At 34.7% G+C, this 18,576-nt stretch overlaps 1 protein-coding gene across 2 annotated transcripts in view; it reads right to left on the reverse strand.

Moving 5' to 3' along the window:
- Nucleotides 1-18,576, reverse strand: part of TBC1D22A (TBC1 domain family member 22A) — a 166,539-nt gene that overhangs the window by 116,409 nt on the left and 31,554 nt on the right. For both annotated transcript variants that reach the window (XM_054178620.1, XM_009910194.2), the window contains exon 9: nucleotides 5,045-5,154. In XM_054178620.1, coding sequence (XP_054034595.1) covers nucleotides 5,045-5,154 — 110 coding nt within the window. The remainder of the gene's footprint in view (nucleotides 1-5,044; nucleotides 5,155-18,576) is intronic.

The raw sequence follows: 18,576 nt of genomic DNA on the forward strand, positions 1-18,576 counted from the left end.
TGAAGAATTTTCAGACCTATTGTCAGTCATTTCTGTACATACTCTTCAATATTTGAGCTGCATATTGATAGTACTTATCTGTTCCTGCAGATCTCTGAAATGTTTTCCAAGCAGCATTGATTCCATCCATAATTCAGACTGGAGGAACATGTTAGCAACAGCTTTCCATAACTCAGGAGTGAGAAAGAACTCTGCAGGATTCCCATAAACCTTGCTATGTAATTAACCATAGAAATAGCTAATACATACATCAGTGTACTTCAGTCCCTGAATTTTAATTATCTCTTATTCTAAAAATTCCCAGGCTCTGATAAAATAATTAAGATTTTATTACTATTTTTAGTACATCTGGTTATATTATTATGCAAGGCATGTATTTCCCCCTTCCTTGGTTATTTTATTAGCCTTAAGCTTGAAGTTAAAATGAAGAGTTATACTGTATTTTATACATGAACATTACATTTTCATGTGGCATAGATCAGCATGAAATTTTTACTTGAATGTTAACAGGACTCTTGGAGGAAAGTGTTATATAGGATAATTTTGTAATACAAAAAAAAAAAATTTATGATGGATGTATAGGAATATCTACTTAATTAAGTGGAAAAAACACTCATGGGATAAGTTCTAGTTTTCCCACATGCACAGACATTATTCCTACAGGTAAAAATGCCCCAGTAGCCAGCAGCCTCCCTGCACAGTAGATGAAAGAAAGTTGATTATCCCCACTCAGCACTCATTGCACAATTACATAGATTGGCAGGGACCTCTATAGACCACCTAAGTAAAACCTCTGCCCAAAGCAAGGTCACCTGGAGAAAGCTGTTCAAGGTTATGTGCAGTCAGGTTTTGAACTCCGGGGATGAAGACTCTATAACTTTTCTGACCAAACAGTTCTAGAGTTCAATCATTTTTACTGTAAAGATTTTTGTATTTCAAAACTGCATTTAGAATGTCACATCCAGTTTTAGGGACCTCAATACAAGAAAAAGAGGTATAAACAGGGACAAGGGCAGAAGGTCATCAAGATGCTCAGAGGTATGGAACACATGCCTTGTGAGAGGCTGAGGGAATTGGGGTTTTTCATCCTGAAGAAAAGGCGGCTTCCAGAGGCACCTGAGAGAAGTGTGTTAAAACATATGTTATCAAGAAGGCTGAGCTCAGTTTTCAATAGCGATGCATAGAGGGAGGGTAAGAGAAATAGCACATGCAAACAGAACATTCTTCCATCTGGATATAGGGAGAAACTTTTTCAACATAATGAAAATCAAGCACTGAGCACAGGTTAACCCCATAGATTATTCAGTCTACTTCCTCAAAGGTTTCAAGACCTTCACCAGTGGATTTGGTAATCATGCATCTCAAATGCAAGTCAACCTCAGAATCATAGTATTGTATAACGGTTTGGGTTGGATGGGGTCTTTGAAGTTCATCTAGTCCAACACCTCACCGTGGGCACCAACATCTTTCACTAGATCTGATGGTCTAAAGCCACATCATACCTGACCTTTAGCAATTCCAGTGATGGAGCATCTCTGGGGTCTATCACCATAAAAAAAAAATTGTAATCTTTATGAAATCTACCATTTTTTTATTTGAAACCATCATCCCTTGCCCTGTCACTACAAACTCTTGTAAAAAGTCTCTTTCCTGAAGGAAGCCTTTCCTCATAAGAGAGGTGTTCCAGTCCTCTGATCATTTTTGTAGCATTCCTCTGCACCCACTTGTCTATGTCTTCCTTGTGCTGGGGAGCAGGTCTCACCAGTGAACTACAGGGGAAGAATCACCTCCCTCAGCCTGCTGACTCTGCTTCTTTTGGTGCAGTCCAGGATATAGCTGGCCTTCTAGGCTGCAAGCACACAGTGCCGGTTCATAATCATTTTTTTTCCATCAGTACGCCCAAATTCTCTTACACATAGTTGCTCCAAATCCATCATCCTTCAGTCTGTATAGATGTTGGGGTGCAGGACCTTGCATGTGGTCTTGTTGATCTTTACGAGGTCTGCATGGGCCCACTGGCCAGGGCTGTCCAAGGTCCCTATGGATGGCATCCTTTCAGTAAAACAACCCCCTTACTTTCAAAGCACTGATTTCTTGTTGGGTTAGTTCTCCTAACCAACTCAGCCTGCAACTAGATGATGATTCAATTTGACAAGTAAAGTTGTATCATAGACTCATTAAAGTCATACCAAGTCCAACCTTCTGTCCAACACCTCCATGACCACTAGACCAAGTCCAAAACTGCCACGTCTACTCATTTTTTCAGCATCTCCAGGGGTGGTGACTCCACCATTTCCCTGGGCAGCCTGTTTTCAATGAGTCACTACTCTTGCAGTAAAGAAATTCTTCCTAATATCCAATGTAAACTTCCCCTGGCACAGCTTGAGGCCATTACCTCTTGTCCTGACATGAGTTACTTGATTGTTGTAGTGTTGACCTCTTTTCCCAACACAGAAGGGAGCCAAAACAGGAGAATGGGGGGGAACAAAAAAACATAAACAAGTGAATCCTTTCATTTCAGCAGCACTCTGCGGTTGCACTGAATTAACTGTAACATCATTAGTCACACCACTAGCGTAACCTTCCAAGCCTGCTTTTGATAAACAAGTGCATCCTTGAATATATCTAAGTGATAACCATTCCATTTATAGAAGAGCTTGAATTTTCATCAATGCAGTTTAATTCCATTACAGTCAATTTCAATGTTTTGCTTATTAGTACTAGATGGTTTTGTACAAAACCAGAATTTTAAGCAGATAGTATGTCTTTTCTGAGCTTCCTTTCCTAGGGGAAAAAAAAAGAAATAAACCCAACAGAAAAAAAAAACACACATAGAACAGCAGGTCTGTGACAGAAGACGTTTCAGAAACAGGTAAAACAGCTGAAGGGCTAGCATTTTTTGCTTTCTTCCTTTCAAGTAAACTTCGAAGTTCTCACTTTTCTTGCTTTATAAGTTTCCACATATTTTTGATATGTGGTCAAACAAGTGCAAAATGTAGCAGCTCTGAGAGACTGAGATGAGCAAATTTTTTTTTTTAACAGAAACAAAGATGAGAAGACTATGCTTTTTCAACAACACTACACAAAATACTGAGTTCCTACACATATGAATTTTAACCAAAAGAAATACACTCACAATACCATCAAAGAAAAATAGATTTGTGTTTGTGGACTCAATTTTATAGCCTTTTTTGTCAGAAAATAACTCTGTTACCAGTTTAAATTCACAATATACATTAGCCAATGTGCCTTCGCCAACGAAACATCTATATTAAAATACAAAGCACAGGCAAGAACATGATGAAGTTCTTTTAAAAATCATAAGTACCATATGGAAAGAAATATGTCCGAAAAAAAAGCAATAAAGAATCTGCAAAATATTAGTTACATTTAAAAGTACAGCACCAATTCCTAGGAACTGTTATGGTTATACACATTTTATGGTGATTAATGATTGGAGGATAGCCATTTTCCAAATGCATAAATACATACTCTCACGTCTTCACTACATTAAAACTGTTTGGAGAAACAAAAGCTCCAATTTTCAAGCATTTGTCCAAAGTATTTCAAAATAAAGTTACATGGGACTTAATCAAAATGATTGAATCTAATACATACAGGAAAAACACTTGTCCATCACTGCATCTTTTAAGAGAATGTCAAGAATAAATCAAACAAAGTTTTGTTATCCATGTAAGAATTTCTACTGTCACCAAAACAACACTGTAAGAATCCAACACAAAAGATTTGCACTACAGAAGGATTCAGGATGAGAAGGTATGAACATAAAAAAGGAAAGCCAAAGCGGCAATCTGCTAAATATTTGTAACCATAATTTCTTTTCTAATCAGCTCACTGAAAGCAGCAAATGAACCCTGACTGTGAACATCTGCCTACCAAACACTGCTAAAACCAATTCTTTGTTGCCAGTGCAAAATAGAAATCATCACTTTTCAGAAACAGTTCCTGCAAAGGTAAATTTTGGTCCCACCATGACCCAGAAACACATGACGACTATTATTTTTAAGCATATATTCAGAGTTTACGAAATGAGATTATTTTTACTTTCTAGCAAGCTTCAAAATGTTTATCACAAATGGCACAGATCTGAAAAACAGATAGTGGATAAATAGGCTGGAGGTTAGGAGGAAGTTTTACACAGAGAGAGTGATTGCCCACTGGAATGGGCTGCCTGAGGAGGTGGTGGGGTCGCCATCGCTGGGGGTGTTCAGGGCGAGGCTTGACAGAATGCTTGGTTGTATGGTTTAGTTGATTGGGTAGTGTTGGATGATAGGTTGGACATGATGATCTTGAAGGTCTCTTCCAACCTGGTTAATTCTATTCTATTCTACTATCTGATGCTTATTGCAACTTAAAGCTTATTAAATTCAATTCAGGTAACTTTTTTGTAAACCGGTTAAGTCCAAAGTTTCTACTTTGCAGTGCATTGTAGAGTAAACATCAAACACCAGTGTTTGGGCTCCCCTTTAATCTACAGTAGATAGTAGATTCCTCCCATTTTGCAAGATATACAGCTACACATTTGCTATTTCTTGTAGACAACTCTAATCTTCATAAAGTTACAAGCTGAAGAATGCAAATATACACACAAAGCTATGATTCCTAGTTTGTAACTGGCTGCATTTCACAGAAAATCCTTCCCGCATTTACAGCTTCTCCACATAGAAAAAACTGAAGCACCATCTCAGAGAGGCCATTTTACTCAAGAGACTTGAGAAAACATTCCTCATGCTTGGTGAGGTGCACAACATGCCTCCAGAAACTGAGATTTCAACTCTCTTCTAGAGCATCATGAAGCAGCCAGACATTTTGATGAAAAGAAGTTGCAGAATTGTCTTGTCTTTTTTTTTTTCATTTTCCCCTCTGAATAGTATGCCAAACTTGCAGTAGATTTCTGCAACGTAAAAAATCCACTTCTTGCATTTTTCACAGATGTGCTTTTCTCAACAACCTTGAACTAGTTAAAAGGCCATGACGTTAACCTGTTAAATCCACTGCTTACAGACAGGAAAAATCAATTTACCTGAATGCCATCAAGCAGCTTGCTCATGCACCAGTAACTGTCAGCTTCTATGTTCTGCAGCACTTCTTCAGGCAGACTGGAAACATCAAAATTTTCCACTTCCTCCTCTTCTGTTTCAGGAAAAGAGAGAAAGCTAAGTCAATGAAGTGCACAGAATAAATAAATCAAGGATGAGGAAAATAATTGAAAACAAAGACAACCACCACTTATCTTCTAGTCAGAAACTTCAACATACATTTACTTTAACAGGGACTAAATTAATCACTTGTTGCTCCACTGTATCATCTAATGACATTAAATGTTAATGAATAATTAATTTCTTGCAGACTCTAAAAATTTCAAATCATGCCACTTTAACCAGAATTAATATATAATTAATTACTTCCTTTTAAATGTTTCACACCTGAACGTGGAGCACCAGAAGCACTTTGAGCCCTCAAGCTATGTACAAACAACCTCTGTACAACATGCCTGTGTTTGCAGCACATACAGCAAAATACATTGCCAATTTTGACAAAAAGCCATAAGAAGTAGTTTTCAGAAAGCTAACCATAGCTTTTCAAGGAGGATTTTGTTTTAAGAAAGCATCTGAAATCAGACAAAATGAAACAGATAATTCTAGCCCCCTATCCCATATAAAAAGCCAAACATGATTTTCAACAGTGGAAAAGCACAGAACCCCAGTAATGTCCAATTCATGGAATGTTATACACAGGAGATTCTGCTACAAACTGAAATTTTATAACCTAAGCCAATCATGACATCTGAATTAATCAATTTTGAAAATATCAGAGAATGAGTGCCTTTTCATGATACTACTATCACATTTCTGAACAACAACAACAAAAAGAAGTTAGAAGCTGCAGCACAACACAATAACTCTTCTACAGGTGGGAATGAAAAGATAACATATAAAAAAGACCCTTTATCTTCTCTTTCTCATCCTTCCTCATGTTTGTCCTTCTCCTTCAAAAGCTAATGTTCTATGCTATATTCTCATACAAGGATTTAAACCAACAAAAAAGCTGAAGATACACCTAACCACTGAGTGTGTGCATCTTCATCTCTCTTCACAGCCAGTGCAGAAAACCAAGAAGTGATTAAGCATTAGCTGTCCTGCTCTACAGCAGGAATCTAAAGTAAACCAGATAATCATAACAAAAGAAGATCCTGTTTATCAGCATTATTTATAACTTGAGCCTAAAAGGGTTGCCTCAGAATGCAGACCACTGAAATGTGGAAATCCAGACTTCACTGAAATAAAATTCTAAACGGCCATCAAGACTTCCTTCCTATCCTGTCACTGAATTATCTGGAACAAGCTAAAAACACAGCAGTTGAGAAACAAGGCTGAAGTAATTTTGACACCAAAGGCACCCCGATCAAATTATAAATAAATTTTTACTTCCCCCCCCCCCCCGAAAATAGAATGCAGCTTTTGAGAAACTTTTTCCAAAGATCACAATTATTTTTCTTCACAGGAATGTTCACCAAGCACAGATAGTATTCTTATTATTCCAGAGGTTTAAAAAAAAATAATTTAAAAAAATATTATTAGAGATGGAATTGTTTTCGCTCTGGTTTGGCTACTCTATTTACTAGCTGCTCATGGCCTGGATGGGATTCACTGGGTTAGAAACAGGCTGGATGGCCAGACAAAGAAATGAGGCGAACAGAGTTAAATCCAGTGATGCTCTCCAGGGTTCAGTATGGGGGCCAGTTCTCTTTAAAATCTTTATCAGTGATCTGGACAAGCAGATCAAGGGCACCCTCAGTAAGTTTGCAGGTGACACCAAGCCCAGAGGCAGCATTAAACTGCATGAAGGTAAGCACTACAGAGGGTTATGGACAGGCTGAATCAATGGGTTGACACCAGTGGTATAAGGTTTAACAAGGTCAAGTGCCAGGTCCTGCACTCAAGTCACAGTAAACCTATGCAATGCTACAGGCTTGTGGGATGAGTGACTGGAAAACTGCCCACTGGGAAGCAACCTGGTATTGGTAAACACCAGGCTGAACAAGAGCCAGCAGTGTGCACAGGTGGCCAAGATGGCCAGCAGCATCCTGGCTGGCATCAAAAACAGTATGGCTAGCAGTACTAAGGGAAGTGATTGTCACAGAGTAGCAAACTTAGGTATTAAAGAAATAGGAGTACTTTAAGGAAGTATTCATCCAGATTTCTTGCTCTGTCTCTCCTTTTGGAAGATATAACTTTTCTGCAGTTTATACTGACTGATCTCTATTCCTTTTTGTAAACCTCTTAAATGTAAGATATTCAGGATTTGTCATATGTTCTTTAAATAACCTACTTCCAGTCCAATTTTCATTCAAATTGTGTTTCTCATGAATCACTAAGTCAACTCTTCTAATGTAAGATAATAAAATTTTAAAATAAATTATAAGAAAATCTAATTAAATGTGTAAAACAACTCAATTGTATTTCAATTATAGGCTAGTAGTATTTGTCCTATGTAAACCCAACTGTTTCAAAATGTCTCTGCAACCAAATATTTCGAAGAGTAAATCTAATTGCTCAGAGTTTTTAATTAGATCAGCTAAGTAGCATATTTCTGCATACCTCATATTAACTGGTACTTTTTGATTCAAATGTGATGTACACCAAAAAGGAGCTACACTGTGGAAGCCGTTCAGGCACTAAATCCAAAAAAAGGCAGCACAGCAGAACAAAAGCCACCAAACAAGCAAGTGCTCGGTGATGTACAACAGTTTCCACTGCATCAATTCACCTTAACCTGCTGCAGTTTTGAGGCAGTTCGAAACTGACTCTGAATATCTGAATGACCCTTTTCCACGTGACAGCTGGAATTAGAAAAGGTATTCATTTTTGTAACAAGCTCCAGTTAAGAAGCATGTTAGGCAGAACACTACGTAAAAATAGTTTACCTAGTTAACATTGATGTGTTTGTGTAGGCACACAGTACAAAGTGCTTCTTTTCCATGCAGTTTTAAGGGGTAAAGTAGTCAAGTGGCATGCTACTCATTGTTTTTCCAGGGTTTTTTTATTAGGAAGAAGAAATAATTTGCACTAGAGAAATTTAGAAAATAAAGAGCAGAAGGGATTTCTGGACAAACAACAGAAGAAGCAAAAATAACCATCCCAAAAGTAAACTGAAATAATATTTCATGTAAGACTTGTGCTTGAAAACAGATTGTGGTTCCACTCTTAAATGGCTTTAAATTTATTTCCAGTGAGCAAAAATCTGGATGGACAGTAATATAAAGATTAAATAACAAGAAAATGGGGGGAAAACAGCAAGCCAGTGTGCTTATATCAATATCAGGGAGGGGAAAAAGATCACTGCATAAAATTTCCTGATTACAAAGTTTCACAGCAACGTTTCTAATTTTCTTCAGTTTCCTGCAGAGATCTTTATCATGTTATCTATGTAATTGCAAAAGACAGTAAAATAGTTGCCTGGAGGAAAACTGCCGTAACATATAGTCAGCGACATGCTGATCTGAATATGTGCAATGCTGTGAGCTTGGTATTAGCTGTTTTTTTAATCATTCCCAGTGTATGCTTGTGAAACTACCCGTAGTATGAAAGGAATGAGTAACTTTCTAAACAGCTTTAACTGGATCCACTGTCCACGGCAGAAAAATAAGGATAAAATGAAAAGCAAGAAAATTACTTACAATAACTTATAGAAAATAAACATGCTAAACAGATGATAATGGTTTGACTCCACTAAAAATAGGTTTTAATATGAGATTAAGCCTAGTTGATAACTGTGGCAGAAGCTGTTCAAAACAACAAAATTAAAGTTCATATCTGATCTCTGCCTTTTAGATGTATTTGATATCTTATTATACATGCTTGAATTTCACCTTTACAGTACAGATCATGGGTAAAAAGTTCTACCATTACAGGCAGAGTTATACAAATACAGTTTTTCATGTTAACTGGAAAAAACATTGATTTCAGATTGAATTTTAATGATGAAGAAATCATGTCCTGAATAAAACTAAAATATTGAAAACATATGACATTATTAAAATGGCTTAATGATACTGTTAAAGTAACTGGCAGCCCTCTGAATGCATTCAAATAGTCATCTGTGCCCAACTGTGTTCAAATGCAACCAAGAAAAAGGCAACCTGCATTCAGAATTTCTCTTAAACTGTTTATACCAATACCAATACTCAGTCTTTATAAAAAGTGGAAAAGTAATGAATACAACTTGATAGTTTTACCATTTCATTATACTAGGCAAGCTCATACAAAAAATATCTCTATTAACTAAAGCATACATTCTTTCAAATTAAACTAAGTTTTAACAAAACAGACCTCTAATTGTCTTATTAATATTATAATTTTAGTGGTTTAATCTTGAAATGGTGTCTCTGCAATCTGAACCAGGCAAAATTTGGATTAATTCACTAGCATGGGAAGTAGGGGACAAAATGCATATCAGAATGATCAAGTGCTAGAGCCCAAAACAGACTGTAAGATTATCGTTGTTCTTTGTATATAGCCAACATAGAATCATGGAATGGTTTGGGTTGGAAGCAACCTTAAAGGTCATCTACTTCCAACACTCCTGCCACACATAACATGCAAAACAATACACAGAAATGTTAAAAGTTAATTCTCTGAAGATCTTAACATTCTTTTTTAACACTCGTACATGAATTGTTCATCTAACACATCTGTAAATGCACTGCTTATCTAATATATATATATATAATTTGAACTATACAGTAGTCATTTTTAGAGCTCTTGCAGAGGTGCAAGGAAAACATTCTGACTGCACATGCACAAGTACTTGTCTGTATAAAGTTTACTTTCATGTAATCTACTTTAGATGTATATTCAGATAGAACTAGAAAGTACCAGCTAAGTATACAAACTACAAAACTATACAATGGGATGCAGAGATGCACAGTAATATTTCCACATGTAGAAGCTCTTACATGTTCTACATCAAACTCAGTTGTTTAAAAGCCTTTCTTCAGTCACAGTTGCACTAAGGCATTTTTTTTAACAAGGGGATCAGGACATAATAAAACATTTAAATGCAAATTATTTCAGCAAGAATTATCTAATTAAATACATACATAACCACATCAATATCTCTCATTGAGAAAATCCTATTTACATATTTATCTCATAGAGATAGCTTTTGAGCTGTTAATGATTACTTACTGTAGTAAAAACTCCCCTTTCTCAGTGATACTGCTCTCAAATAGGAAAAATTAAAAAACAAAACAAACCAAAAAACCCAACCAACCAAACTAACAAAAACCAAGACACCTCAGTCATCTCATCAGGTAAGGTAAACATAACCCTACTGCATTTCAAAAACTCCCCTATGAATAGTCATGTTCTTACATACACAAAGTAATGTTGACTTGCCTGTTTTCACACTTCATAATCTTACACTTGTTTACAGTTCATCTGCCACAATTTCCTTAAGATGCAATAGGAAGCATGTAACAAAGATATCTGAAACATTAATAATTCTACTTCATTAATTATCTAACCAATTTTACTGTCTATGAGGAATGGTGTAATCTCTTTTGACCTGGAGAACAGGTAAATCACCATCTCTGACAACATAACACTAAAATTCTTCTGGCTTTTTCTACACTAGACTTCAGATGCAGTTTTTCCCACCAAGAGTAGTCCAGAATTTCCCCTTAATTTCTGCTCATAACCCCAATGCACATATCCACACAGAAATAGGCCTGTTTCAAGAATGGTAAATTTATTTGAAAAATAGGGAAATTCTCATCTTATGTTGCCAGTTAAACACAGTTCCTCATAGGCTGCAGACTGAGATTACTGCTCAGGTTAAAAAGAGAACTAAGCAAACCAGGTGATATCAACAGGCCTTTGACCCACAGAAGTTGTAGAACACAACAGAACAGAATTATCCAGGTTGGAAGAGACCTTTGAGATCGAGTCCAACCTAACATCCAACACTATCTAATCAACTAAACCATGGCACCAAGCACCCTCTCCAGTCTCTTCCTAAACTTTGATGTAATCTACTTTATATGTATATTCAGATAGAACTAGCCTAGAAAGTACCAGCTAAGTATACAAACTACAAAACTATACAATGGGATGCAGAGGTGCACTGTAACATTTCCACATGTAGAAACTCTTGTGATGGTGACTCCACCACCTCCCTGGGCAGCCCATTCCAATGGGCACTCTTTCTATGAAGAACTTCTTTGGCAGCTTCTTATACAGGTGAGCAAACTGGCCAATAAATGCAGTTTACATTTAAAAGGTAAAAGTCACATCCTTGAGTATGACAATACTGTGAAATGGGAGACTTTGAAACTTTTAAGATGACAGCTCTCCATTTTAGCAGCAACGAAGAACAAAACATTCAGCACAAATTCTCCTCAGAGCAACAATTTCAATAGGTTTTCTGCTGTCAACCAAAACAGATTTCCAGGAAGAAGTGGTGCATGTGATACCAAATTACAGGACTGGTAATTAGCATCCAGTATGCACAAAGAACACAGGATGCTGATGAGCATTTTCTTAGAATGCTTGATAAGGGAGTTTCCTGAGAAATCCAAAAGGTGCTTGGAGAATAGAAAATGAAAGATTAAAGGTTGAACATGTTTCCCAAATCATATTTTTTAATTACCTTGTCTGTGCTCTTTTTTTTTTTTTAATATTCAAGCCTCTGCTTGCACATACATACAGATGCGCAGAGCACAAAACACAAAGAATAGGGTAAGAGTAAACCATAGCACTGTCACATAAAGTCTAAAAAGCCTGTGTTAAGATATGGCACTGATTACAGCACTAGTTTAGAGACCATTCAAAAAAATCTGCACATTCATGAAGACTTTAAAGGGTACTTTTTGGACAGGGGAAAAAAAAATATCAACTGCATTAATGGCAAAAATGTATTTACAAGTCAAAAAATACAGTTTATGTATGTGTGTATGCAAGGGCGAATTGTAAAACTACTGACTACTTCTTACTTGAAACTACTTTTAAAAAAAACACCAAAAAATTACTCGCATGAAATTACTTAATACTAAAAAGCAGGTAAAGAGAACTCCTTTGAACAAGCCTATAAACAGTATTATGTTGCATAGATTACCTAGCTCAAGATTCAACTTTTAACCTGGATAAATATAAAAGCAATAAAACTTACCCTAGAAATTGCATGTAAATATAAAACTTATAAAAATACAAGATTGTTTTTTTTTTTCAGCAATGAAAGATTGAAAAAATTGCCACTTGTTGAGTAAGCCATGCAACCATTTACAGTAACATGGTAAGTTCACCCACTGATGAAGACATTTTTACTGTAACCTATTATTGTGATTGAATTGAACAACTAAAATTCTCAAAATGGATGGCAGAAGAAACAAGAGGTTTTCTTTAACAGCATATGCACAAGTTCATGATAGTGGCTTTTTTCTTTTGCAAATCCAAACTGCAATATATGCCTTATTTTCTGATTTCCCACATCATTCACCACTAACAAAAAAAGAAATGTATCTCAGACTTCTTGCCTTATTTTCAACAGAACAAGTATCATCCATTATATGCACTTTTTTTAGCACAAATTGCATATACTGAACTAAAAGAATCATTTGTGGAGAACAAGGAACTGTGCTACTACTCCCTACATTGCTTAATTGCTTAGTGCATTCTTTATCTTAATCTTCTGCAATTCACACTTTCCTAATGAAACTGCTACATATGCATCTGTGTAAAAAAAAGCCACAAGATTTGTTATAGTAATGAGATTCAATTTTTTTTTTCCTTTTTACATACTGTATAGGTACTTATGATCAAGATAATGAAATTATACCCCATGCTATAGCCTATAGGAAAAAAACCTGCTCCATGTATTCAAAAAATAAGAGTATGTTGCTTTTTGCTTCCCCTATGTTACTGTAAGAAAGGTGTCTTTTAATAACAGTTGGACAGTAATAATTAAATTTTTATCTCACATTAAAGATGGAACATGTGCATTAGTTCATAAATATCTTTGATAAGAGGGCTCATAAGTCACTAATATTTTTTTAAAGTACTATTTTTTAATCAAAACAATATGCTATAAGAACATTAAAAATTTTGTTTCCATAAAATAAGGCAATTGTTTTGCAAAAAAGGTACTCTTTTTCCCTTTTTCATTATTGTGTTTAAGTTAATTTTTCATTTCTGCTTAGTAATTTGTTTTCTATCGTTTAAAGTAGAAAGTAAGAATTTCAGATTTCCCAAATTAAAAACACAAAAAACCCCATGCTGATGAAAAAGCTACTTTATGAATACTAAGACTAAAAAACGGTTACATCTAAACTATAAGCAAAGCTTATTCAAATTAAAAAGTTTTAGCACAGAAAATTCTGATAATTGTATTAGAACTGATGTGAAATCTATAAAGCAGTAACTATCCATGTATCTCATTGAAATTAAGACATAAAACTTGTTTACAGCTACATTTAAAGCATTGATCCACCCAATTTCAGTCTTTTCTTAGACCTCAAGATGCTACGAATCTACACAACAGTGACATTTGTACAGCATGCTGTTATTGCTTAAGTAATTCTTTCTCTTTTAGCTTCTATTCATGTGACTTACTTCATAATAAACATGCAAAGTTGTGATATTTGGATGCCAAATGCCATTAAAGTAATTTCCCAGTCTGTTGGAAAGCATGCTTCAGAAGATTTAGATCTGAAAGTATAACCACCTCTGTGCCGCTTCACTATAGAAAGATGATCATTAATTATAACTGGAGGCCATAGGGAGAGCAAAATGAATGCACAAAGCCAGAACTAAAATATGTTGCTCCCTTTGGAATACATGTCTCTCTTAGAAATGCATAATTATAATTAATTTTTTCCTTCTTCACAATTGTTTCATTTTTTACACCTACAGAAATCTTCTTTTCTCTTCAATTTTACCATTGCTACCACTAATCAAGATCTTGTTTCCCCATTTATTCCCATGACTCAACATTTCCAGTTTGCAGTTTCAAATAAAATACCCTTTACTAACCTCTGATGACTTCCTCACAGTGCAAGTCTACTAGTTTCTTAATTGCCTTCAAAAAATGAGGTAGTATAAATCACAAAATGCATTTCAAACTTAACAGAATCGTATTTTTAAGGTAACACTCATATTATCAAATATGTGTAACTTTGAAAATTCTGGAAGTGTGTATTAAGCATCATGAAATATACACCTTCAGAAAGATGCATTTAAAATCTTTGAAATAGACACGCAGATGCAAAACAAATTTCAAAACTAGATCATTTAAATCCACCTCAGAAGTCACATTTTTACACTTAAACACATCCCCCTATGGACTAAAACAGGATTTTAAAGTAGCACAATTTTTTTATGTATACACAAGGCAATTCTTTTTCCTAAAGTACTCTTTACTCTGAGGGAAAAAAAAAAAAAAACAGAAGCAAGCAACTGCAGAGAGCTATTAGTAAATGCTAAAAAAATAAGACTGCAATTTAATAGACAAATCTGAGAACTGAAAATGTGAAATGTTTAAGCAATAGAAAAGAGTAGTCCTGACTTATTCTGATTACTAATGGCAAAAGTTTTGAGCTTGTTTCTGTCTCTGAAAAAGTAAAATAATTTTTGTTTGGAAGGGACCTTAAGGATTGTCTACCTCAAATGCCTCTGCCATGGACAGGGACACCTTCCCTTGCCAACCTGTCTTTGAACACTTCCACCAGGGTCATTCACAGCTTCTCTGGGGAGACCTCTTCTAGTATCTCACACCCTCACAGTAAACACCACTTCAAAAGAAAAAAACCCAAACAATTAAAATAATCACATAAACAACAGAGAATTGCTATTAACTCATAGACTTTCTTAGAGAGGACGAAAAATGCCTGGTAATAGTAAAATGATGTAGAATATACTTTCCAGAAGAACAGACAACACAGACAACCTGTAGTCTAAGAAGCAATTTTGTTCACCAGTTAACAGAAATAGCACAATTATACCTGTTTGTTCTCTCCTCAGCGATTTCTTAACACATGCATTTAATCATAATATAAAACTAAATTAATGAAACAAAAGTTGCTTTCATGGTCTATAAAGGGATATTACTACATTATAGAAACATTAGTTTCATTTTGCTAGAAACCTTTGATTAGTCCCCTTTGAACTTACTAATTTAGAGATTTGTTCTAGACACCCCTGACAGTAAAGCTCTGTAAAACAGAGTCTGGGAAGTTTATTCATATGAAATATCTAACCAAACAACCCACACAGCTCCTCTGCTGTGGTGATATTTTATAGGTTCCATTCTCATTTCTGTCAGACTTCTTGACTCTGACAGGCTTCTTGGTACAGATACAACAGGAGAAATTTTTCATTATTAACTTTTAACTCCCTGCCTGGATGTTCCTCTGAAATAGGAAACTGTGATAGTAATCTAAAAGGAGATTTAACTCCTCAATTTATAAATTCATATCCGTTCTTGACATTGACTCTGCTTTCCAAAAAAAGTCATCACACCACAACTTTACTACAAATAATGAATGGAGGCTGGGCAATACATGGTCTTATACTAATCAGTATCCTCAATATGCTCTTCTTTCCTATGAAATGGAAGCATATATAAATTAAAAATAAAAATAATAATTAAAAAACCCACCCAAACCACAAAACCACCACAACCAAACACCACACACACACAAAATTGCCAACCCAAAATCTCAAACCCCACCTGCAGATGCTTCCACTTAAAATACTCCGGGGAACAGAACAGATAGCAGGAAGCTGTAAACTTGAGGGTATATAATCCAGTTGTTTTTGCTCTAACAGCAATTAGAAATTTTTGTACTAAACCAAGATATCACACTAGCATGAGTACAATGAAAATAATCTTATGCCTACAAATTATTTTTTTTTTTAAAAATTACATGGAAGTTGCCATTTTTTCAGTTACTATCTTATGCCAGCAAAGAAGAAATTTTTTTCATTTAATTTTCTATTTAACAAGAACATCAGTCATTTACAGCAGTATCTTTAACAGAAACAATGAACTCATATAGTCATACCTGGAAAAAATTAGTACTTCATGAAAAATCATTAAGTTTGATAAATCCTCTGATCAGCGCTTAATCTTTGAAGTAGCAGGGGTTTACTTCTTCAGCATTTCCCCATAGCCAATCTTTCTTAATCCCTTTAAAACACCTCTTTTTAAAGCTTGTCAGCCAGACACAGATCGAAAATACAGCACATTGTTTACTACACTTCAAGTGAAAATATTGCAATATGATAATTACATATATCATTGCTCTGAAATACTTTTTTAGGTAGGTTTAAGTGACACTCAGATGCCACTCTCAAAAAGGAAGAGCATTTTCTTACATGACCAGTCTGAATGACTGACTTTTTCTCAAGTATACACAAGTCCTTTCCTTTTATTAAAGTGTCTGCAGAAATAATGGTAACATTTAAAAAAAAAAAATTTAAAAAATAAATACATGGGAGAGGGGGAAATGGAAGTTTGGGAGGATTTTTCCTCTTAAAAAAACAAAAACAAACCACAAACTAAATCACCTGGAACAAAAAGGAAAAACAAACAAACAAAAAGAAAAAAAAAATCAAACATTTTCCTCCTCTCTTCTCCCAAAGAAAGGTAAAGCTACTTTTTAATATACTCATTTTCCTGTGAACTTATATTCAGAAGAAATCATTTGCACCTTTTACTTCTAACTACTTTAGTAAACTCTAATGTAGTCTTAGTACAAATTCATTTTGTCTAATTTCTCTATTCCTCTGATTACAGCATTTAATTTGGCTCAGAATAAGAAAAGTTACGAACAGCTTTTAAAATAGGTTGAAGTATTTTTACTTGTAGACTTCTTTATAAAGAATAAAATAGCATCAGATAAATGCATCAGAGAGATTACGCTGAAGAACTGTTCTTGGACAAATATTTTGGTTTGTTTTAGGACCTTATGAAATTAGAATAAACACAAAGTAATAAGGAAAATAGTGTTCAGAGTAAAAACAAGGTCAACAAATACTTCTGTTACTTATCAACTAGAAGCTTCTGTGAAATATTTTAAGCCATATTTTGATAATTTGCACACAAAACTATATTGAATATGTAACAGTTCAGAACTGGAAAACTCAGTCAGCATTATGAGAAAATCGAATAATCAAAAACACCTTACGAATACTTGGACTTCAAATATTAATGTTATGAAGCAGTGCAACAATTCTACTAAGATTTAGTGAAGTCTACTTTAGTCTTCGAAAACAGAAAGCAAACTGTTTCAAATTAGATATAAATAGTGACAGAACAGCTTTGTAAATCTTGAGTAGAGGAGTACAACTGTGACAGCTATTTTTCCCCTCATCATCCAAATTTGAATTTAGATTGGTAACTGGAGTGTGAAAGAATAAATGCAACAGAGAAGTTCATCTAACAATAAAATTGAAATTTTTTTGTTTGTTTTTTTAAACAAGTCAATAATTTGTGGCTTTTTCCTTCCATATGTTTTATGATTTAAAACAGAGTGGTTTAGTTTCATGAGCTGAATTCTGACACTGCTGATAACTCCACTAACATACAAAATTCCATATATATTAAGTAATACATCAACATGACAAGAGACTCCCTATTAATGATTTCTTTGGGTATGTTGTTTCAAAGACATTTTTCATATATACTTTATGTACTGGGGTTTCTTCTATGCAGTATTAAATCAATGCTTACTTTGAAGAAAATTTAAAAGCTTTAAAATGTCTGAATGACTAACACCTTACAAATTCAGGGTTTGAGTTTCTTGTGGACGTTTTAGTTACATACTGGGTTTTAAACAGAAAGTTATAAGACACTATGAGCAATTAATACTATTAAAATACTAATTTTCTTCCAGAGCACTAAAAACAACAGACAAGTAGTTGGATATATATATACTAGGACATCTTAGTGTCTCTTTTTCACTTCTGATGACAACTGTTAACCACAGTAAGAAAATTCTAACTTTAATTACTTAATCCATTTCACATAGATGTTTTTTTTAAAAAGCATCCATGAAAAAATTTTAGCTAAAATACATTAATTTTTCCTGACAGATAGTGAAGCTCAGGGTACATCTTACATCCTTGACACACCATTATGAGTTAAATACACAGCACTATTACTACTATAGACCTGCAAGATATTTTATTACAGACCACATTTTATTCAAACTTGAAATATGTGCCAGTTCACAAGAATTTTGATTTTGCAGTTTGTCAGGTCAATGGATTTTCATGAATGTGACAGGAGTAATTTTCTCCATCCCATCAGTATGACACAACTGCAAACAATTTGGTTATAAAGATCTATGGAACTTTTTAAAAAACAAATTACAGGAAATGTGACATCAGTAAAATTAAAAACAATTCTACATAGTATAAGCAAAGAAAGGAGCCTAAGCTTTGCTGTCATTCAGGGAACTTTACAGGGAGACTAAGAAATCATGTTTTTTGGGGTTTTGCTTTGGGTGGTTTTGTAATTTGCCTTGAAGTTGAAACTGGTAAAAATTACATTCAC

Source organism: Dryobates pubescens, chromosome Z, assembly GCF_014839835.1.
Source record: "Dryobates pubescens isolate bDryPub1 chromosome Z, bDryPub1.pri, whole genome shotgun sequence".
Classification (NCBI taxonomy): domain Eukaryota; kingdom Metazoa; phylum Chordata; class Aves; order Piciformes; family Picidae; genus Dryobates; species Dryobates pubescens.